The sequence below is a fragment of the Cetorhinus maximus genome, unplaced genomic scaffold (genome assembly GCF_964194155.1).
Source record: "Cetorhinus maximus unplaced genomic scaffold, sCetMax3.hap1.1 HAP1_SCAFFOLD_1668, whole genome shotgun sequence".
NCBI classification, from domain to species: Eukaryota; Metazoa; Chordata; class Chondrichthyes; order Lamniformes; family Cetorhinidae; genus Cetorhinus; species Cetorhinus maximus.
In genome coordinates this window covers 25,001-50,466 of record NW_027597608.1, presented here as the reverse complement: position 1 = coordinate 50,466, position 25,466 = coordinate 25,001, and the positions used below count along the sequence as shown (strand labels likewise).

Genomic DNA, 25,466 nt, shown 5'->3' with positions numbered 1-25,466 from the left:
CCCATTCACTCCCACAGTCCACAATCACAATGGAACCAAACCTGTTCCCATTCACTCCCACTGTCTACAATACCAAAGGACCCAAACCCCTTCCCATTCACTCCCACTGTACACAATCCAAATGGACCCAAACCCCTTCCCATTCAATCCCACTATCCACAATTTCAATGAACCCAAACCACTTCCCATTCACTCCCATTGTCCACAATCCCAATGGACCCATACCCCTTCCCATTCACTCCCACTGTCCACAATCCCAATGGACCCAAACCCCTTCCCATTCACTCTCACTGTCCACAATACCATTGGAACCAAACCCCTTCCCATTCACTCCCACTGTCCACTATCCTAATGGACCCAAACCCCTTCCCATTCACTACCTATGTCCACCATCCCAATGGACCCAATATCCTTCCCATTCACTCCCGCTGTCCACAAACCCATTGGACCCTAACCCCTTACCATTCACTCCCACTCTCTACAATCCCAATGGACTCAAACCCCTTCCCATTTACTCCCACTGTCCACTATCCTAATGGACCCAAACCCCTTCCCATTCACAACCAATGTCCACCATCCCAATGGACCGAATATCCATCCCATTCACTCCCGCTGTCCACAAACCCATTGGACCCTAACCCCTTCCCATTCACTCCCACTGTCCACAATCCCAATGGACTCAAACCACTTCCCATTCACTCCCACTGTCCACAATCCCAATGGACCCAAACCACTTCCCATTCACTTCCGCACTACACAAACCTAAAGGACCCAAACCCCTTCCCATTCACTCCCATTGTACACGATCCCAATGGACCCAAACCCCTTCCCATTCACTCCCACTGTCCACAATCCCAATGGAGCCAAACCCCTTCCCATTCACTTCCACTGTCCACAATCCCAATGGAACCAAACCCCTTTCCATTCACTCCTGCACTACACAAAGCCAATGGATCCAAACCCCTTCCCATTCACTCCCACTGTCCACAAGCCCAAAGGACACAAACCCCTTCCCATTCACTCCCACTGTCCACAGTCCCAATGGACCCAAACCCCTTCCCATTCACTCCAACTCTCCACACTTCCAATAGACTCAAACCCCTTCCCATTCACTCCCACTATCCACGATCCCATTGGAACCAAACCCCTTCCCTTTCACTCCCACTGTCCACAATCCCAATGCACCCAAACCCCTTCCCATTCACTCCCACTGTCCACAATCCCAATGGACACAAACCCCTTCCTATTTACTCCCACTGTCCACAATCGAAATGGACCCAAAACGCTTCCCATTCACTCCCACTGTCCACAATCCCAATCGACCCAAACCCCTTCCCATTCAGTTGCACTGTCCACCAATCCATTGGCCCTAAATGCCTTCCCATTCACTCCCACTGTCCACAATCCCAATGGACCCAAACCACTTCCCATTCACTCCCACTGTCCACAATCCCAAAGGGCCCAAAACCCTTCCCATTCACCCACTCTGTCCACAATCCCAATGGGCCGAAACCCCTTCCCATTCACTCCCGCTGTCAACAAACTCAATGGACACAAACCCCTTCCCATTCACTCCCAATGTCCAAATTTCCAATGTACCCAAAACCCTTCCCAGTCACTCCCAATGTCCACATTCAGGATGGAAATATGCCCCTTCCCGTTCACTCCCACTGTGCACAATCCAAATGGACACAAACGTGTTCACATTCACTTCCACTGTCCACAATCCCAATGGACCCAAACCCCTTCCCATTCAGTCCAACTGTCCACAATCCCAATGGACCCAAACCCCTTCCCATTCACTCCCACTGTTCACAATCCCAATGGAAACAAACCCATTCCCATTCTGTCCCACTGTCCACAATCCCAATTGACCCAAACCCATTCCCATTCACTCCCACTCTCCTCACTTCCAATAGACCCAAACCCCTTCCCATTCACTCCCACTATTCACGATCCCAATGGAACCAAACCCCTTCACATTCACTCCCACTGTCCACAATCCCAATGCACCCAAACCCCTTCCCATTCACTCCGACTGTCCACAACCGCGATGGACACAAACCCCTTACCATTCACTCCCACTGTCCACAATCGAAATGGACCCAAACAGCTTCCCATTCACTCCCACTGTCCACAATCCCAATCGACCCAAACACCTTCCCATTCACTCGCGCTGTTCCCAAATCCATTGGGCCTAAAGCCCTTCCCATTCACTCCCACTGTCCACAATCCCAATGGACCCAAACCACTACCCATTCGCTCCCACTGTCCACAATCCCAAAGGGCCCAAACCCCTTCCCATTCACCCACTCTGTCCACAATCCCAATGGGCCGAAATCCCTTCCCATTCATTCCCGCTGTCAACAAACCCAATGGACACAAACCCCTTCCCATTCACTCCCAATGTCCAAATTTCCAATGTACCCAAAACCCTTCCCAATCACTCCCAATGTCCACAATCCAGATGGAAATAAGCCCCTTCCCGTTCAATCCCACTGTGCACAATCCCAATGGACCCAAACTTGTTCACATTCACTCCCACTGTCCACAATCCCAATGGACATAAACCCCTTCCCAATCACTCCCACTGTCCACTATCCCGATGGAAAGAATCCCCTTCCCCTTCACTCCCACAGTCCACAATCACAATGGAACCAAACCTGTTCCCATTCACTCCCACAGTTCACAATCGTAATGGACACAAAACCCTTCCCATTCACTCCCACTGTCCACAATACCAAAGGACCCAAACCCCTTCCCATTCACTCCCACTGTACACAATCCAAATGGACCCAAACCCCTTCCCATTCAATCCCACTATCCACAATTTCAATGAACCCAAACCACTTCCCATTCACTCCCATTGTCCACAATCCCAATGGACCCATACCCCTTCCCATTCACTCCCACTGTCCACAATCCCAATGGACCCAAACACCTTCCCATTCACTCCCATTGTCCACAATCCCAATGGACCCATACCCCTTCCCATTCACTCCCACTGTCCACTATCCTAATGGACCCAAACCCCTTCCCATTCACTACCAATGTCCACCATCCCAATGGACCCAATATCCTTCCCATTCACTCCCGCTATCCACAAACCCATTGGACCCTAACCCCTTCCCATTCACTCCCACTCTCCACAATCCCAATGGACTCAAACCCCTTCCCATTCACTCCCACTGTCCACTATCCTAATGGACCCAAACCCCTTCCCATTCACAACCAATGTCCACCATCCCAATGGACCCAATATCCTTCCCATTCACTCCCGCTGTCCACAAACCCATTGGACCCTAACCCCTTCCCATTCACTCCCACTGTCCACAATCCCAATGGACTCAAACCACTTCCCATTCACTCCCACTGTCCACAATCCCAATGGACCCAAACCACTTCCCATTCACTTCCGCACTACACAAACCTAAAGGACCCAAACCCCTTCCCATTCACTCCCATTGTACATGATCCCAATGGACCCAAACCCCTTCCCATTCACTCCCACTGTCCACAATCCCAATGGAGCCAAACCCCTTCCCATTCACTTCCACTGTCCACAATCCCAATGGAACCAAACCCCTTTCCATTCACTCCTGCACTACACAAAGCCAATGGATCCAAACCCCTTCCCATTCACTCCCACTGTACACAAGCCCAAAGGACACAAACCCCTTCCCATTCACTCCCACTGTCCACAGTCCCATATGGACCCAAACCCCTTCCCATTCACTCCAACTTTCCATACTTCCAATAGACTCAAACCCCTTCCCATTCACTCCCAATATCCACGATCCCAATGGAACCAAACCCCTTCCCTTTCACTCCCACTGTCCACAATCCCAATGCACCCAAACCCCTTCCCATTCACTCCCACTGTCCGCAATCCCAATGGACACAAACCCCTTCCCATTTACTCCCACTGTCCACAATCGAAATGGACCCAAACCACTTCCCATTCACTCCCACTGTCCACAATCCCAATCGACCCAAACCCCTTCCCATTCACTCGCACTGTCCACAAATCCATTGGCCCTAAACGCCTTCCCATTCACTCCCACTGTCCACAATCCCAATGGACCCAAACCACTACCCATTCGCTCCCACTGTCCACATTCCCAAAGGGCCCAAACCCCTTCCCATTCACCCACTCTGTCCACAATCCCAATGGGCCGAAACCCCTTCCCATTCATTCCCGCTGTCAACAAACCCAATGGACACAAACCCCTTCCCATTCACTCCCAATGTCCAAATTTCCAATGTACCCAAAACCCTTCCCAATCACTCCCAATGTCCACAATCCAGATGGAAATAAGCCCCTTCCCGTTCAATCCCACTGTGCACAATCCCAATGGACCCAAACGTGTTCACATTCACTCCCACTGTCCACAATCCCAATGGACCCAAACCCCTTCCCATTCACTCCCACTGTTCACAATCCCAATGGAAACAAACCCATTCCCATTCTGTCCCACTGTCCACAATCCCAATTGACCCAAACCCCTTTCCATTCACTCCCGCTGTCCACAAACCCAATGGACCCAAACCCCTTCCCATTCACTTCCACTGTACACAATCCCAATGGACACAAACCCCTTCCCGTTCACTCCCGCTGTCCACAATCCCAATGGACACAAACCCCTTCCCATTCACTCCCACTGTCCACAATCCCAATGGACCCAAACCCATTCCCATTCACTCCCGCTGTCCACACACACAATGGACCAAAACACCTTCCCATTAACCCCCTCTGCCCACAATCAGAAATTGGGCCCAAAGCCCTTCCCATTCACTCCCGCTGTCAACAAACCCAATGGACACAAACCCCTTCCCATTCACTCCCAATGTTCAAATTTCCAATGGACACTAAACCCTTCACAATCAATCCCGCTGTCCACAATCCCGATGGAAACAATGCCCTTCCCATTCACTCCCAATGTCCACAATCCCAATGGACACAAACCTGTTCCCATTCACTCCCACTGTCCACAATCCCAATGGACCCAAACCCCCTCCCATTCACTCCCACTGTTCACAATCCCAATGGAAACAAACCCATTCCCATTCACTTCCACTGTCCACAATCCCAATTGACCCAAAAGCCCTTCCCAAACACTCCCGCTGTCCACAAACCCAATGGACCCAAACCCCTTCCCATTCACTCCCAATGTCCAAATTTCCAATGGACCCAAAACCCTTCCCAATCACTCCCACTGTTCACAATCCCAATGGAAACAATGCCCTTCCCATTCACTCCCACTGCCCACAACCCCAATGGACCCAAACCTGTTCCCATTCACTCCCACTGTTCACAATCCCAATGGACCCATACCCCTTCACATTCACTCCCACTGTCTACAATCCCAAAGGACCCAAAACTGTTCCCATTCACTCCCACTGATCACAATCCCAATGGACGCAAACCCCTTCCCATTCACTCCCACACTACACAAACCCAATGGACCCAAACCCCTTCCGATTCGTTCCCACTGTACATGATCCCAATGGACCCAAAACCCTTCCCATTCACTCCCAATGTCCACAATCCCAATGGACCCAAACCCCTTCCCATTCACTCCCACTGTCCAGAATCCCAATGGACCCAAACCCCTTCCCATTCACTCCCGCACTACACAAACCCAATGGACCCAAAACCCTTCCCATTCACTCCCGCACTACACAATGCCAATGGACCCAAACCCCTTCCCATTCACTCCCACTGTACACAACCCCAAAGGACCCAAACCCCTTCCCATTCAGTCCCACTGTCCACAATCCCATTGACCCAAACCCCTTCCCATTCACTCCCACTGTCCACAATCACAATGGGCCCAAACCCCTTCCCATTCACTCCCACTCTCCACACTCCCAATAGATTCAAAACCCTTCCCATTCACTCCCACTATCCACAATCTCAATGGACCCAACCCCCTTCCCATTCACTCCCACTGTCCACAATCCCAATGGACCCAAACCCATTCCCATTCACTCCCACTGTCGACAATCCTAATGGACCCAAAGCCCTTCCCATTCACGCCCACTGTCCTCAATCCCAATGGATCCAAATCCATTCACATTCACTCTCACTGTACACAATAACAATGGACCCAAACCCATTCCCATTCACTCCCACTGTCCATAATACTAATGGACCCAAAATCTTTCCCATTCACTCCCGCTGTCCGCAAACCCAATGGACCGAAACACCTTCCCATTCACTCCCACTGTCCACAATCCCAATGGACCCAAACACCTTCTCATTCACTCCCACTGTCCACAATCCCAATGGACACAAACCCCTTCCCATTCACTCCCACTGTCCACAATCCCAATGGAGGCAAACGCCGTCCCATTCACTCGTGCTGTCCACAAATCCATTGGCCCTAAAGCCCTTCACATTCACTCCCACTGTCCACAATCCCAATGGACACAAACCCCTTCCCATTCACTCCCACTGTCCATAATACTAATGGACCCAAACCCTTTCCCATTCACTCCCGCTGTCCACAAACCCAATGGACCAAAACACCGTCCCATTCAATCCCACTGTCCACAATCCCAATGGACCCAAACCCCTTCCCATTCACTCCCACTGTCCACAATCCCAATGGACCCAAACCCCTTCCCATTCACACCCACTGTGCACAAACCCAATGGACCCAAACCCCTTCCCGTTCACTCCCACTGTCCACAATCCCAATGGACACCAACCCCTTCTCATTCACTCCCACTGTCCACAATCCCAATGGACACAAACCCCTTCCCATTCACTCACACTGTCCACAATCCCAAGGGACACAAACCCCTTCACATTCAACACCCGCTGTCCACAAACCCAATGGACCCAAATCCCTTCCCATTCACTCCCACTGTCCATAATACTAATGGACCAAAAATCTTTCCCATTCCCTCCCGCTGTCCGCAAACCCAATGGACCGAAACACCTTCCCATTCACTCCCACTGTCCACAATCCCAATGGACCCAAACCCCTTCCCATTCACTCCCACTGTCCACAATCCCAATGGAGCCAAACGCCGTCCCATTCACTCGTGCTGTCCACAAATCCATTGGCCCTAAAGCCCTTCCCATTCACTCCCACTGTCCACAATCCCAATGGACACAAACCCCTTCCCATTCACTCCCACTGTCCATAATACTAATGGACCCAAACCCTTTCCCATTCACTCCCGCTGTCCACAAACCCAATGGACCAAAACACCGTCCCATTCAATCCCACTGTCCACAATCCCAATGGACCCAAACCCCTTCCCATTCACTCCCACTGTCCATAATACTAATGGACCCAAACCTTTTCCCATTCACTCCCGCTGTCCACAAACGCAATGGACCAAAACACCGTCCCATTCAATCCCACTGTCCACAATCCCAATGGACCCAAACCCCTTCCCAATTCACTCCCACTGTCCACAATCCCAATGGACCCAAACCCCTTCCCCTTCAGTCCCACTGTCCAAAATCCCAATGGGCCCAAACCCCTTCCCATTCACACCCTCTGTCCACAATCCCAATGGGCCCAAACCCCTTCCCATTCACTCCCGCTGTCCACAAACCCAATGGACACAAACCCCTTCACATTCACTCCCACTGTCCAAATTTGCAATGGACCCAAAACCCTTCCCATTCACTCCCACTGTCCACAATCCCGATGGAAACAATCCCCTTCCCATTCACTCCTACTGTCCACAATCCCAATGGACCCAAACCTGTTCCCATTCACTCCCACTGTTCATAATCCAAAAGGACCCAAACCACTTCCCATTCACTCCCACTGTCCCCAATCCCAAAGGACCCAAACCCCTTCCCATTCACTCCCACTGTCCACAACCCCAATGGACCCAAACCCCTTCCCATTCACTCCCACTGTCCACAATCCCAATGGACCCAAACCCCTTCCCATTCACTCACACTTTCCACACTCCCAATAGACCCAAACCCCTTCCCATTCACTCCCACTATCCACGATCCCAATGGACCCAAACTCCTTCACAATCACTCCCATTGTCCACATTCCCAATGGACCCAAACCCCTTCCCATTCACTCCCACTGTCCACAATCCCAATGGACACAAACACCATCCCATTCACTCCCACTGTCCACAATACAAATGGACCCAAACCCCTTCCCATTCACTCCCACTGTCCACAATCCAAATGGACCCAAACCCCTTCCCATTCACTCGCGCTGTCCAGAAATCCATTGGACCCAATCCTTTTCCCATTCTCTCCCACTGTCCACAATCCCAATGGACCCAAACCCCTTCCCATTCACTCCCACTGTCCATAATCCCAATGGACCCAAACCCCTTCCAATTCACTCCCGCACTACACGAAGCCAATGGACTCAAACCCCTTCCCATTCAGTCCCACTGTCCACAATCCCAATGGACCCAAACCCCTTCCCATTCACTCACACTCTCCACACTCCCAATAGACCCAAACCCCTTCCCATTCACTCCCACTATCCACGATCCCAATGGACCCAAACCCCTTCCCATTCACTCCCACTGTCCACATTCCCAATGGACCCAAACCCCTTCCCATTCACTCCCACTGTCCACAATCCCAATGGACACAAACCACTTCCCATTCACTCCCACTGTCCACAATCCAAATGGACCCAAACCCCTTCCCATTCACTCCCACTGTCCACAATCCAAATGGACCCAAACCCATTCCCATTCACTCGCGCTGTCCAGAAATCCATTGGACCCAAACCCCTTCCCATTCACTCCCACTGTCCACAATCCCAGTGCACCCAAACCACTTCCCATTCACTCCCACTGTCCACAATCCCAATGGGCCCAAACCTCTTCCCATTCACCCCCTCTGACAACAATCCCAGTGGGCCCAAATCCCATCCCATTCACTCCCGCTGTCCACAAACCCAATGGACTCAAACCCCTTCCCATTCACTCCCAATGTCCAAATTTCCAATGTACCCAAAACCCTTCCCAATCACTCCCACTGTCCACAATCCCGATGGAAACAATTCCCTTCCCATTCACTCCCACTGTCCACAAACCCAATGGACCAAAACACCTTCCCATTCACTCCCACTGTCCACAATCCCAATGGACACAAACCCCTTCCCATTCACTCCCACTGTCCACAATCCCAATGGACCCAAACCCCTTACCATTCACTCACACTGTCCACAATCCCAATGGACCCAAACCCCTTCCCCTTCAGTCCCACTGTCCAAAATCCCAATGGGCCCAAACCCCTTCCCATTCACACCCTCTGTCCACAATCCCAATGGGCCCAAACCCCTTCCCATTCACTCCCGCTGTCCACAAACCCAATGGACACAAACCCCTTCCCATTCACTCCCAATGTCCAAATTTCCAATGGACCCAAAACCCTTCCCATTCACTCCTACTGTCCACAATCCCAATGGACCCAAACCTGTTCCCATTCACTCCCACTGTTCATAATCCAAAAGGACCCAAACCACTTCCCATTCACTCCCACTGTCCCCAATCCCAAACGACCCAAACCCCTTCCCATTCACTCCCACTGTCCACAACCCCAAAGGACCCAAACCCCTTCCCATTCACTCCCACTGTCCACAATCCCAATGGACCCAAACCCCTTCCCAATCACTCACACTCTCCACACTCCCAATAGACCCAAAACCCTTCCCATTCACTGCCACTATCCACGATCCCAATGGACCCAAACCCCTTCCCAATCACTCCCACTGTCCACATTCCCAATGGACCCAAACCCCTTCCCATTCACTCCCACTGTCCTCAATCCCAATGGACACAAACACCTTCCCATTCACTCCCACTGTCCACAATCCAAATGGACCCAAACCCCTTCCCATTCACTCCCACTGTCCACAATCCAAATGGACCCAAACCCCTTCCCATTCACTCGCGCTGTCCAGAAATCCATTGGACCCAAACCCTTTCCCATTCACTCCCACTGTCCACAATCCCAATGGACCCAAACCCCTTCCCATTCACTCCCACTGTCCATAATCCCAATGGACCCAAACCCCTTCCAATTCACTCCCGCACTACACGAAGCCAATGGACCCAAACCCCTTCCCATTCAGTCCCACTGTCCACAATCCCAATGGACCCAAACCCCTTCCCATTCACTCACACTCTCCACACTCCCAATAGACACAAACCCCTTCCCATTCACTCCCACTATCCACGATCCCAATGGACCCAAACCCCTTCCCATTCACTCCCACTGTCCACAATACCAAAGGACCCAAACCCCTTCCCATTCACTCCCACTATCCACAATTTCAATGGACCCAAACCACTTCCCATTCACTCCCATTGTCCACAATCCCAATAGACCCAAACCCCTTCCCATTCACTCCCACTGTCCACAATCCCAATGGACCCAAACACCTTCCCATTCACTCCCACTGTCCACAATCCCATTGGAACCAAACCCCTTCCCATTCACTCCCACTGTCCACTATCCTAATGGACCCAAACACCTTCCCTTTCACTACCAATGTCCACCATGCCAATGGACCCAATATCCTTCCCATTCACTCCCGCTGTCCACAAACCCATTCGACCCTAACCCCTTCCCATTCACTCACAATGTCCACAATCCCAATGGACTCAAACCACTTCCCATTCACTCCCACTGTCCATAATCCTAATGCATCCAAACACCTTATCATTCACTCCCATTGTCCACAATCCCAATGGGCACAAGCCACTTCCCACTCACTCCCACTGTCCAAAATCCCAATGGACCCAAACCCCTTACCATTCACTCCCACTGTCCACAATCCCAATGGACCCAAACCTCTTCCCATTCACTCCAACTGTACACAACCCCAAAGGACCCAAACCCCTTCCCATTCAATCCCACTATCCACAATTTCAATGGACCCAAGCCACTTACCATTCACTACCATTGTCCACAATCCCAATGGACCCATACCCCTTCCCATTCACTCCCACTGTCCACAATCCCAATGGAGACAAACCCCGTCCCCTTCACTTCCACTGTCCACAATCCCAGTGGAATCAAACCCCTTTCCAATCACTCCCGCAATACACAAAGCCAATGGACCCAAACCTCTTCCCATTCACTCCCACTGTACACAACCCCAAAGGACCCAAACCCCCTCCCATTCAATCCCACTATCCACAATTTCAATGGACCCAAACCACTTCCCATTCACTCCCATTGTCCACAATCCCAATGGACCCATACCCCTTCCCATTCACTCCCACTGTCCACAATCCCAATGGACCCAAACCCCTTCCCATTCACTCCCACTGTCCACAATCCCAATGGACCCAAAACCCTTCCCATTCACTCCCACTGTCCACAATCACAATGCAACCAAACCTGTTCCCATTCACTCCCACAGTTCACAATCGTAATGGACCCAAACGCCTTCCCATTCACTCCCACTGTCCACAATACCAAAGGACCCAAACCCCTTCCCGTTCACTCCCACTGTCCACAATCCCAATGGACACAAATCCCTTCCCATTTACTCCCGTTCTCCACAAACCCAATGGACCCAAACGCCTTCCCATTCACTCCCACTGTCCACAATCCCAATGGAACCAAAGCACTTCCCATTCACTCCCACTGTCCACAAACCCCTTCACATTCACTCCCAATGTCCACAATCCCAATGGACCCAAACCATTTCCCATTCACTCCCGCTGTCCACAAACCCAATGGACATAAACCCCTTCCGATACACTCCCAATGTCCAAATTTCAAATGGACCCAAAACCCTTCCCAATCACTCCCACTGTCCACTATCCCGATGGAAAGAATCCCCTTCCCATTCACTCCCACAGTCCACAATCACAATGGAACCAAACCTGTTCCCATTCACTCCCACTGTCTACAATACCAAAGGACCCAAACCCCTTCCCATTCACTCCCACTGTACACAATCCAAATGGACCCAAACCCCTTCCCATTCAATCCCACTATCCACAATTTCAATGAACCCAAACCACTTCCCATTCACTCCCATTGTCCACAATCCCAATGGACCCATACCCCTTCCCATTCACTCCCACTGTCCACAATCCCAATGGACCCAAACCCCTTCCCATTCACTCTCACTGTCCACAATACCATTGGAACCAAACCCCTTCCCATTCACTCCCACTGTCCACTATCCTAATGGACCCAAACCCCTTCCCATTCACTACCTATGTCCACCATCCCAATGGACCCAATATCCTTCCCATTCACTCCCGCTGTCCACAAACCCATTGGACCCTAACCCCTTACCATTCACTCCCACTCTCTACAATCCCAATGGACTCAAACCCCTTCCCATTTACTCCCACTGTCCACTATCCTAATGGACCCAAACCCCTTCCCATTCACAACCAATGTCCACCATCCCAATGGACCGAATATCCATCCCATTCACTCCCGCTGTCCACAAACCCATTGGACCCTAACCCCTTCCCATTCACTCCCACTGTCCACAATCCCAATGGACTCAAACCACTTCCCATTCACTCCCACTGTCCACAATCCCAATGGACCCAAACCACTTCCCATTCACTTCCGCACTACACAAACCTAAAGGACCCAAACCCCTTCCCATTCACTCCCATTGTACACGATCCCAATGGACCCAAACCCCTTCCCATTCACTCCCACTGTCCACAATCCCAATGGAGCCAAACCCCTTCCCATTCACTTCCACTGTCCACAATCCCAATGGAACCAAACCCCTTTCCATTCACTCCTGCACTACACAAAGCCAATGGATCCAAACCCCTTCCCATTCACTCCCACTGTCCACAAGCCCAAAGGACACAAACCCCTTCCCATTCACTCCCACTGTCCACAGTCCCAATGGACCCAAACCCCTTCCCATTCACTCCAACTCTCCACACTTCCAATAGACTCAAACCCCTTCCCATTCACTCCCACTATCCACGATCCCATTGGAACCAAACCCCTTCCCTTTCACTCCCACTGTCCACAATCCCAATGCACCCAAACCCCTTCCCATTCACTCCCACTGTCCACAATCCCAATGGACACAAACCCCTTCCTATTTACTCCCACTGTCCACAATCGAAATGGACCCAAAACGCTTCCCATTCACTCCCACTGTCCACAATCCCAATCGACCCAAACCCCTTCCCATTCAGTTGCACTGTCCACCAATCCATTGGCCCTAAATGCCTTCCCATTCACTCCCACTGTCCACAATCCCAATGGACCCAAACCACTTCCCATTCACTCCCACTGTCCACAATCCCAAAGGGCCCAAAACCCTTCCCATTCACCCACTCTGTCCACAATCCCAATGGGCCGAAACCCCTTCCCATTCACTCCCGCTGTCAACAAACTCAATGGACACAAACCCCTTCCCATTCACTCCCAATGTCCAAATTTCCAATGTACCCAAAACCCTTCCCAGTCACTCCCAATGTCCACATTCAGGATGGAAATATGCCCCTTCCCGTTCACTCCCACTGTGCACAATCCAAATGGACACAAACGTGTTCACATTCACTTCCACTGTCCACAATCCCAATGGACCCAAACCCCTTCCCATTCAGTCCAACTGTCCACAATCCCAATGGACCCAAACCCCTTCCCATTCACTCCCACTGTTCACAATCCCAATGGAAACAAACCCATTCCCATTCTGTCCCACTGTCCACAATCCCAATTGACCCAAACCCATTCCCATTCACTCCCACTCTCCTCACTTCCAATAGACCCAAACCCCTTCCCATTCACTCCCACTATTCACGATCCCAATGGAACCAAACCCCTTCACATTCACTCCCACTGTCCACAATCCCAATGCACCCAAACCCCTTCCCATTCACTCCGACTGTCCACAACCGCGATGGACACAAACCCCTTACCATTCACTCCCACTGTCCACAATCGAAATGGACCCAAACAGCTTCCCATTCACTCCCACTGTCCACAATCCCAATCGACCCAAACACCTTCCCATTCACTCGCGCTGTTCCCAAATCCATTGGGCCTAAAGCCCTTCCCATTCACTCCCACTGTCCACAATCCCAATGGACCCAAACCACTACCCATTCGCTCCCACTGTCCACAATCCCAAAGGGCCCAAACCCCTTCCCATTCACCCACTCTGTCCACAATCCCAATGGGCCGAAATCCCTTCCCATTCATTCCCGCTGTCAACAAACCCAATGGACACAAACCCCTTCCCATTCACTCCCAATGTCCAAATTTCCAATGTACCCAAAACCCTTCCCAATCACTCCCAATGTCCACAATCCAGATGGAAATAAGCCCCTTCCCGTTCAATCCCACTGTGCACAATCCCAATGGACCCAAACTTGTTCACATTCACTCCCACTGTCCACAATCCCAATGGACATAAACCCCTTCCCAATCACTCCCACTGTCCACTATCCCGATGGAAAGAATCCCCTTCCCCTTCACTCCCACAGTCCACAATCACAATGGAACCAAACCTGTTCCCATTCACTCCCACAGTTCACAATCGTAATGGACACAAAACCCTTCCCATTCACTCCCACTGTCCACAATACCAAAGGACCCAAACCCCTTCCCATTCACTCCCACTGTACACAATCCAAATGGACCCAAACCCCTTCCCATTCAATCCCACTATCCACAATTTCAATGAACCCAAACCACTTCCCATTCACTCCCATTGTCCACAATCCCAATGGACCCATACCCCTTCCCATTCACTCCCACTGTCCACAATCCCAATGGACCCAAACACCTTCCCATTCACTCCCATTGTCCACAATCCCAATGGACCCATACCCCTTCCCATTCACTCCCACTGTCCACTATCCTAATGGACCCAAACCCCTTCCCATTCACTACCAATGTCCACCATCCCAATGGACCCAATATCCTTCCCATTCACTCCCGCTATCCACAAACCCATTGGACCCTAACCCCTTCCCATTCACTCCCACTCTCCACAATCCCAATGGACTCAAACCCCTTCCCATTCACTCCCACTGTCCACTATCCTAATGGACCCAAACCCCTTCCCATTCACAACCAATGTCCACCATCCCAATGGACCCAATATCCTTCCCATTCACTCCCGCTGTCCACAAACCCATTGGACCCTAACCCCTTCCCATTCACTCCCACTGTCCACAATCCCAATGGACTCAAACCACTTCCCATTCACTCCCACTGTCCACAATCCCAATGGACCCAAACCACTTCCCATTCACTTCCGCACTACACAAACCTAAAGGACCCAAACCCCTTCCCATTCACTCCCATTGTCCACAATCCCAATGGACCCATACCCCTTCCCATTCACTCCCACTGTCCACAATCCCAATGGACCCAAACACCTTCCCATTCACTCCCATTGTCCACAATCCCAATGGACCCATACCCCTTCCCATTCACTCCCACTGTCCACTATCCTAATGGACCCAAACCCCTTCCCATTCACTACCAATGTCCACCATCCCAATGGACCCAATATCCTTCCCATTCACTCCCGCTATCCACAAACCCATTGGACCCTAACCCCTTCCCATTCACTCCCACTCTCCACAATCCCAATGGACTCAAACCCCTTCCCATTCACTCCCACTGTCCACTATCCTAATGGACCCAAACCCCTTCCCATTCACAACCAATGTCCACCATCCCAATGGACCCAATATCCTTCCCATTCACTCCCGCTGTCCACAAACCCATTGGACCCTAACCCCTTCCCATTCACTCCCACTGTCCACAATCCCAATGGACTCAAACCACTTCCCATTCACTCCCACTGTCCACAATCCCAATGGACCCAAACCACTTCCCATTCACTTCCGCACTACACAAACCCAAAGGACCCAAACCCCTTCCCATTCACTCCCATTGTACATGATCCCAATGGACCCAAACCCCTTCCCATTCACTCCCACTGTCCACAATCCCAATGGAGCCAAACCCCTTCCCATTCACTTCCACTGTCCACAATCCCAATGGAACCAAACCCCTTTCCATTCACTCCTGCACTACACAAAGCCAATGGATCCAAACCCCTTCCCATTCACTCCCACTGTACACAAGCCCAAAGGACACAAACCCCTTCCCATTCACTCCCACTGTCCACAGTCCCATATGGACCCAAACCCCTTCCCATTCACTCCAACTTTCCATACTTCCAATAGACTCAAACCCCTTCCCATTCACTCCCAATATCCACGATCCCAATGGAACCAAACCCCTTCCCTTTCACTCCCACTGTCCACAATCCCAATGCACCCAAACCCCTTCCCATTCACTCCCACTGTCCGCAATCCCAATGGACACAAACCCCTTCCCATTTACTCCCACTGTCCACAATCGAAATGGACCCAAACCACTTCCCATTCACTCCCACTGTCCACAATCCCAATCGACCCAAACCCCTTCCCATTCACTCGCACTGTCCACAAATCCATTGGCCCTAAACGCCTTCCCATTCACTCCCACTGTCCACAATCCCAATGGACCCAAACCACTACCCATTCGCTCCCACTGTCCACATTCCCAAAGGGCCCAAACCCCTTCCCATTCACCCACTCTGTCCACAATCCCAATGGGCCGAAACCCCTTCCCATTCATTCCCGCTGTCAACAAACCCAATGGACACAAACCCCTTCCCATTCACTCCCAATGTCCAAATTTCCAATGTACCCAAAACCCTTCCCAATCACTCCCAATGTCCACAATCCAGATGGAAATAAGCCCCTTCCCGTTCAATCCCACTGTGCACAATCCCAATGGACCCAAACGTGTTCACATTCACTCCCACTGTCCACAATCCCAATGGACCCAAACCCCTTCCCATTCACTCCCACTGTTCACAATCCCAATGGAAACAAACCCATTCCCATTCTGTCCCACTGTCCACAATCCCAATTGACCCAAACCCCTTTCCATTCACTCCCGCTGTCCACAAACCCAATGGACCCAAACCCCTTCCCATTCACTTCCACTGTACACAATCCCAATGGACACAAACCCCTTCCCGTTCACTCCCGCTGTCCACAATCCCAATGGACACAAACCCCTTCCCATTCACTCCCACTGTCCACAATCCCAATGGACCCAAACCCATTCCCATTCACTCCCGCTGTCCACACACACAATGGACCAAAACACCTTCCCATTAACCCCCTCTGCCCACAATCAGAAATTGGGCCCAAAGCCCTTCCCATTCACTCCCGCTGTCAACAAACCCAATGGACACAAACCCCTTCCCATTCACTCCCAATGTTCAAATTTCCAATGGACACTAAACCCTTCACAATCAATCCCGCTGTCCACAATCCCGATGGAAACAATGCCCTTCCCATTCACTCCCAATGTCCACAATCCCAATGGACACAAACCTGTTCCCATTCACTCCCACTGTCCACAATCCCAATGGACCCAAACCCCCTCCCATTCACTCCCACTGTTCACAATCCCAATGGAAACAAACCCATTCCCATTCACTTCCACTGTCCACAATCCCAATTGACCCAAAAGCCCTTCCCAAACACTCCCGCTGTCCACAAACCCAATGGACCCAAACCCCTTCCCATTCACTCCCAATGTCCAAATTTCCAATGGACCCAAAACCCTTCCCAATCACTCCCACTGTTCACAATCCCAATGGAAACAATGCCCTTCCCATTCACTCCCACTGCCCACAACCCCAATGGACCCAAACCTGTTCCCATTCACTCCCACTGTTCACAATCCCAATGGACCCATACCCCTTCACATTCACTCCCACTGTCTACAATCCCAAAGGACCCAAAACTGTTCCCATTCACTCCCACTGATCACAATCCCAATGGACGCAAACCCCTTCCCATTCACTCCCACACTACACAAACCCAATGGACCCAAACCCCTTCCGATTCGTTCCCACTGTACATGATCCCAATGGACCCAAAACCCTTCCCATTCACTCCCAATGTCCACAATCCCAATGGACCCAAACCCCTTCCCATTCACTCCCACTGTCCAGAATCCCAATGGACCCAAACCCCTTCCCATTCACTCCCGCACTACACAAACCCAATGGACCCAAAACCCTTCCCATTCACTCCCGCACTACACAATGCCAATGGACCCAAACCCCTTCCCATTCACTCCCACTGTACACAACCCCAAAGGACCCAAACCCCTTCCCATTCAGTCCCACTGTCCACAATCCCATTGACCCAAACCCCTTCCCATTCACTCCCACTGTCCACAATCACAATGGGCCCAAACCCCTTCCCATTCACTCCCACTCTCCACACTCCCAATAGATTCAAAACCCTTCCCATTCACTCCCACTATCCACAATCTCAATGGACCCAACCCCCTTCCCATTCACTCCCACTGTCCACAATCCCAATGGACCCAAACCCATTCCCATTCACTCCCACTGTCGACAATCCTAATGGACCCAAAGCCCTTCCCATTCACGCCCACTGTCCTCAATCCCAATGGATCCAAATCCATTCACATTCACTCTCACTGTACACAATAACAATGGACCCAAACCCATTCCCATTCACTCCCACTGTCCATAATACTAATGGACCCAAAATCTTTCCCATTCACTCCCGCTGTCCGCAAACCCAATGGACCGAAACACCTTCCCATTCACTCCCACTGTCCACAATCCCAATGGACCCAAACACCTTCTCATTCACTCCCACTGTCCACAATCCCAATGGACACAAACCCCTTCCCATTCACTCCCACTGTCCACAATCCCAATGGAGGCAAACGCCGTCCCATTCACTCGTGCTGTCCACAAATCCATTGGCCCTAAAGCCCTTCACATTCACTCCCACTGTCCACAATCCCAATGGACACAAACCCCTTCCCATTCACTCCCACTGTCCATAATACTAATGGACCCAAACCCTTTCCCATTCACTCCCGCTGTCCACAAACCCAATGGACCAAAACACCGTCCCATTCAATCCCACTGTCCACAATCCCAATGGACCCAAACCCCTTCCCATTCACTCCCACTGTCCACAATCCCAATGGACCCAAACCCCTTCCCATTCACACCCACTGTGCACAAACCCAATGGACCCAAACCCCTTCCCGTTCACTCCCACTGTCCACAATCCCAATGGACACCAACCCCTTCTCATTCACTCCCACTGTCCACAATCCCAATGGACACAAACCCCTTCCCATTCACTCACACTGTCCACAATCCCAAGGGACACAAACCCCTTCACATTCAACACCCGCTGTCCACAAACCCAATGGACCCAAATCCCTTCCCATTCACTCCCACTGTCCATAATACTAATGGACCAAAAATCTTTCCCATTCCCTCCCGCTGTCCGCAAACCCAATGGACCGAAACACCTTCCCATTCACTCCCACTGTCCACAATCCCAATGGACCCAAACCCCTTCCCATTCACTCCCACTGTCCACAATCCCAATGGAGCCAAACGCCGTCCCATTCACTCGTGCTGTCCACAAATCCATTGGCCCTAAAGCCCTTCCCATTCACTCCCACTGTCCACAATCCCAATGGACACAAACCCCTTCCCATTCACTCCCACTGTCCATAATACTAATGGACCCAAACCCTTTCCCATTCACTCCCGCTGTCCACAAACCCAATGGACCAAAACACCGTCCCATTCAATCCCACTGTCCACAATCCCAATGGACCCAAACCCCTTCCCATTCACTCCCACTGTCCATAATACTAATGGACCCAAACCTTTTCCCATTCACTCCCGCTGTCCACAAACGCAATGGACCAAAACACCGTCCCATTCAATCCCACTGTCCACAATCCCAATGGACCCAAACCCCTTCCCAATTCACTCCCACTGTCCACAATCCCAATGGACCCAAACCCCTTCCCCTTCAGTCCCACTGTCCAAAATCCCAATGGGCCCAAACCCCTTCCCATTCACACCCTCTGTCCACAATCCCAATGGGCCCAAACCCCTTCCCATTCACTCCCGCTGTCCACAAACCCAATGGACACAAACCCCTTCACATTCACTCCCACTGTCCAAATTTGCAATGGACCCAAAACCCTTCCCATTCACTCCCACTGTCCACAATCCCGATGGAAACAATCCCCTTCCCATTCACTCCTACTGTCCACAATCCCAATGGACCCAAACCTGTTCCCATTCACTCCCACTGTTCATAATCCAAAAGGACCCAAACCACTTCCCATTCACTCCCACTGTCCCCAATCCCAAAGGACCCAAACCCCTTCCCATTCACTCCCACTGTCCACAACCCCAATGGACCCAAACCCCTTCCCATTCACTCCCACTGTCCACAATCCCAATGGACCCAAACCCCTTCCCATTCACTCACACTTTCCACACTCCCAATAGACCCAAACCCCTTCCCATTCACTCCCACTATCCACGATCCCAATGGACCCAAACTCCTTCACAATCACTCCCATTGTCCACATTCCCAATGGACCCAAACCCCTTCCCATTCACTCCCACTGTCCACAATCCCAATGGACACAAACACCATCCCATTCACTCCCACTGTCCACAATACAAATGGACCCAAACCCCTTCCCATTCACTCCCACTGTCCACAATCCAAATGGACCCAAACCCCTTCCCATTCACTCGCGCTGTCCAGAAATCCATTGGACCCAATCCTTTTCCCATTCTCTCCCACTGTCCACAATCCCAATGGACCCAAACCCCTTCCCATTCACTCCCACTGTCCATAATCCCAATGGACCCAAACCCCTTCCAATTCACTCCCGCACTACACGAAGCCAATGGACTCAAACCCCTTCCCATTCAGTCCCACTGTCCACAATCCCAATGGACCCAAACCCCTTCCCATTCACTCACACTCTCCACACTCCCAATAGACCCAAACCCCTTCCCATTCACTCCCACTATCCACGATCCCAATGGACCCAAACCCCTTCCCATTCACTCCCACTGTCCACATTCCCAATGGACCCAAACCCCTTCCCATTCACTCCCACTGTCCACAATCCCAATGGACACAAACCACTTCCCATTCACTCCCACTGTCCACAATCCAAATGGACCCAAACCCCTTCCCATTCACTCCCACTGTCCACAATCCAAATGGACCCAAACCCATTCCCATTCACTCGCGCTGTCCAGAAATCCATTGGACCCAAACCCCTTCCCATTCACTCCCACTGTCCACAATCCCAGTGCACCCAAACCACTTCCCATTCACTCCCACTGTCCACAATCCCAATGGGCCCAAACCTCTTCCCATTCACCCCCTCTGACAACAATCCCAGTGGGCCCAAATCCCATCCCATTCACTCCCGCTGTCCACAAACCCAATGGACTCAAACCCCTTCCCATTCACTCCCAATGTCCAAATTTCCAATGTACCCAAAACCCTTCCCAATCACTCCCACTGTCCACAATCCCGATGGAAACAATTCCCTTCCCATTCACTCCCACTGTCCACAAACCCAATGGACCAAAACACCTTCCCATTCACTCCCACTGTCCACAATCCCAATGGACACAAACCCCTTCCCATTCACTCCCACTGTCCACAATCCCAATGGACCCAAACCCCTTACCATTCACTCACACTGTCCACAATCCCAATGGACCCAAACCCCTTCCCCTTCAGTCCCACTGTCCAAAATCCCAATGGGCCCAAACCCCTTCCCATTCACACCCTCTGTCCACAATCCCAATGGGCCCAAACCCCTTCCCATTCACTCCCGCTGTCCACAAACCCAATGGACACAAACCCCTTCCCATTCACTCCCAATGTCCAAATTTCCAATGGACCCAAAACCCTTCCCATTCACTCCTACTGTCCACAATCCCAATGGACCCAAACCTGTTCCCATTCACTCCCACTGTTCATAATCCAAAAGGACCCAAACCACTTCCCATTCACTCCCACTGTCCCCAATCCCAAACGACCCAAACCCCTTCCCATTCACTCCCACTGTCCACAACCCCAAAGGACCCAAACCCCTTCCCATTCACTCCCACTGTCCACAATCCCAATGGACCCAAACCCCTTCCCAATCACTCACACTCTCCACACTCCCAATAGACCCAAAACCCTTCCCATTCACTGCCACTATCCACGATCCCAATGGACCCAAACCCCTTCCCAATCACTCCCACTGTCCACATTCCCAATGGACCCAAACCCCTTCCCATTCACTCCCACTGTCCTCAATCCCAATGGACACAAACACCTTCCCATTCACTCCCACTGTCCACAATCCAAATGGACCCAAACCCCTTCCCATTCACTCCCACTGTCCACAATCCAAATGGACCCAAACCCCTTCCCATTCACTCGCGCTGTCCAGAAATCCATTGGACCCAAACCCTTTCCCATTCACTCCCACTGTCCACAATCCCAATGGACCCAAACCCCTTCCCATTCACTCCCACTGTCCATAATCCCAATGGACCCAAACCCCTTCCAATTCACTCCCGCACTACACGAAGCCAATGGACCCAAACCCCTTCCCATTCAGTCCCACTGTCCACAATCCCAATGGACCCAAACCCCTTCCCATTCACTCACACTCTCCACACTCCCAATAGACACAAACCCCTTCCCATTCACTCCCACTATCCACGATCCCAATGGACCCAAACCCCTTCCCATTCACTCCCACTGTCCACATTCCCAATGGACCCAAACCCCTTCTCATTCACTCCCACTGTCCACAATCCCAATGGACACAAACCCCTTCCCATTCACTCCCACTGTCCACAATCCAAATGGACCCAAACCCCTTCCCATTCACTCCCACTGTCCACAATCCAAATGGACACAAACCCCTTCCCATTCACTCCCACTGTCCACAATCCAAATGGACCCAAACCCCTTCCCATTCACTCCCACTGTCCACAATCCAAATGGACCCAAACCCCTTCCCATTCACTCGCGCTGTCCAGAAATCCATTGGACCCAAACCCCTTCCCATTCACTCCCACTGTCCACAATCCCAGTGCACCCAAACCACTTCCCATTCACTCCCACTGTCCACAATCCCAATGGGCCCAAACCTCTTCCCATTCACCCCCTCTGTCCACAATCCCAGTGGGCCCAAATACCTTCCCATTCACTCCCGCTGTCCACAAACCCAATGGACTCAAACCCCTTCCCATTCACTCCCAATGTCCAAATTTCCAATGTACCCAAAACCCTTCCAAATCACTCCCACTGTCCACAATCCCGATGGAAACAATTCCCTTCCCATTCACTCCCACTGTCCACAAACCCAATGGACCAAAACACCTTCCCATTCACTCCCACTGTCCACAATCCCAATGGACACAAACCCCTTCCCATTCACTCCCACTGTCCACAATCCCAATGGACCCAAACCCCTTACCATTCACTCACACTGTCCACAATCCCAATGGACACAAACACCTTCACATTCAACTCCCGCTGTCCACAAAGCAAATGGACCCAAACCCCTTCCCATTCACTCCCTCTGTCCACAATCCCAATGGACCCAAACCCCTTCCCCTTCAGTCCCACTGTCCAAAATCCCAATGGGCCCAAACCCCTTCCCATTCACACCCTCTGTCCACAATCCCAATGGGCCCAAACCCCTTCCCATTCACTCCTACTGTCCACAATCCCAATGGACCCAAACCTGTTCCCATTCACTCCCACTGTTCATAATCCAAAAGGACCCAAACCACTTCCCATTCACTCCCACTGTCCCCAATCCCAAAGGACCCAAACCCCATCCCATTCACTCCCACTGTCCACAACCCGAAAGGACCCAAACCCCTTCCCATTCACTCCCACTGTCCACAATCCCAATGGACCCAAACCCCTTCCCATTCACTCACACTCTCCACACTCCCAATAGACCCAAACCCCTTCCCATTCACTGCCACTATCCACGATCCCAATGGACCCAAACCCCTTCCCAATCACTCCCACTGTCCACATTCCCAATGGACCCAAACCCCTTCCCATTCACTCCCACTGTCCACAATCCCAATGGACACAAACACCTTCCCATTCACTCCCACTGTCCACAATCCAAATGGACCCAAACCCCTTCCCATTCACTCGCGCTGTCCAGAAATCCATTGGACCCAAACCCTTTCCCATTCACGCCCACTGTCCACAATCCCAATGGACCCAAACCCCTTCCCATTCACTCCCACTGTCCATAATCCCAATGGACCCAAACCCCTTCCAATTCACTCCCGCACTACACGAAGCCAATGGACCCAAACCCCTTCCCATTCAGTCCCACTGTCCACAATCCCAATGGACCCAAACCCCTTCCCATTCACTCACACTCTCCACACTCCCAATAGACCCAAACCCCTTCCCATTCACTCCCACTATCCACGATCCCAATGGACCCAAACCCCTTCCCATTCACTCCCACTGTCCACATTCCCAATGGACCCAAACCCCTTCTCATTCACTCCCACTGTCCACAATCCCAATGGACACAAACCCCTTCCCATTCACTCCCACTGTCCACAATCCAAATGGACCCAAACCCCTTCCCATTCACTCCCACTGTCCACAATCCAAATGGACCCAAACCCATTCCCATTCACTCGCGCTGTCCAGAAATCCATTGGACCCAAACCCCTTCCCATTTACTCCCACTGTCCACAATCCCAATGCACCCAAACCACTTCCCATTCACTCCCACTGTCCACAATCCCAATGGGCCCAAACCCCTTCCCATTCACCCCCTCTGTCCACAATCCCAGTTGCCCCAAATCCCTTCCCATTCACTCCCGCTGTCCACAAACCCAATGGACTCAAACCCCTTCCCATTCACTCCCAATGTCCAAATTTCCAATGTACCCAAAACCCTTACCAATCACTCCCACTGTCCACAATCCCGATGGATACAATTCCCTTCCCATTCACTCCCACTGTCCACAATCCCAATGGACCCAATCCCATTCCCATTCACTCCCGCTGTCCACACACACTATGGACCCAAACCCCTTCCAATCACTCCCACTGTCCACAATCCTAATGGACCCAAACCCCTTCCCATTCACTCCCACTGTCCACAATCCCAATGGACCCAAACCCCTTCCCATTCACTACCACTGTCCACAATCCCAATGGACCCAAACCCCTTCCCATTCACTCCCACTGTCCACAATCCCAATGGGCCCAAACCCCTTCCCATTCACTCCAATGAAATTGTGGACTCACAAATCTCCAACTTGAGGAGGATGGAACAACTGTTTGATCCGAGAGAATTCGATGAGACACAGATATAGAGGGCGGATGTCTCCCCTGACACATTGTGAAGGAAAATCTGACCATGAACTGCTAGAAAGAAAAAGTGGGTTAGATAAACAGTTAAAATCCTACTGAACTGCCCCCATCAAACACTCCCAGGACAGGTACAGCATGGGGTTAGATACAGAGTAAATCTCCCTCTACACTGTCCCCATCAAACACTCCCAGGACAGGTACAGCACGGGGTT

General features: G+C 51.4%; 1 protein-coding gene across 1 annotated transcript in view; it reads right to left on the bottom strand.

Moving 5' to 3' along the window:
• Positions 1 to 25,466, bottom strand: part of LOC144676531 (uncharacterized) — a 45,732-nt gene that overhangs the window by 18,883 nt on the left and 1,383 nt on the right. The window contains exon 2 of the mRNA XM_078536928.1: positions 25,189 to 25,305. Coding sequence (XP_078393054.1) covers positions 25,189 to 25,305 — 117 coding nt within the window. The remainder of the gene's footprint in view (positions 1 to 25,188; positions 25,306 to 25,466) is intronic.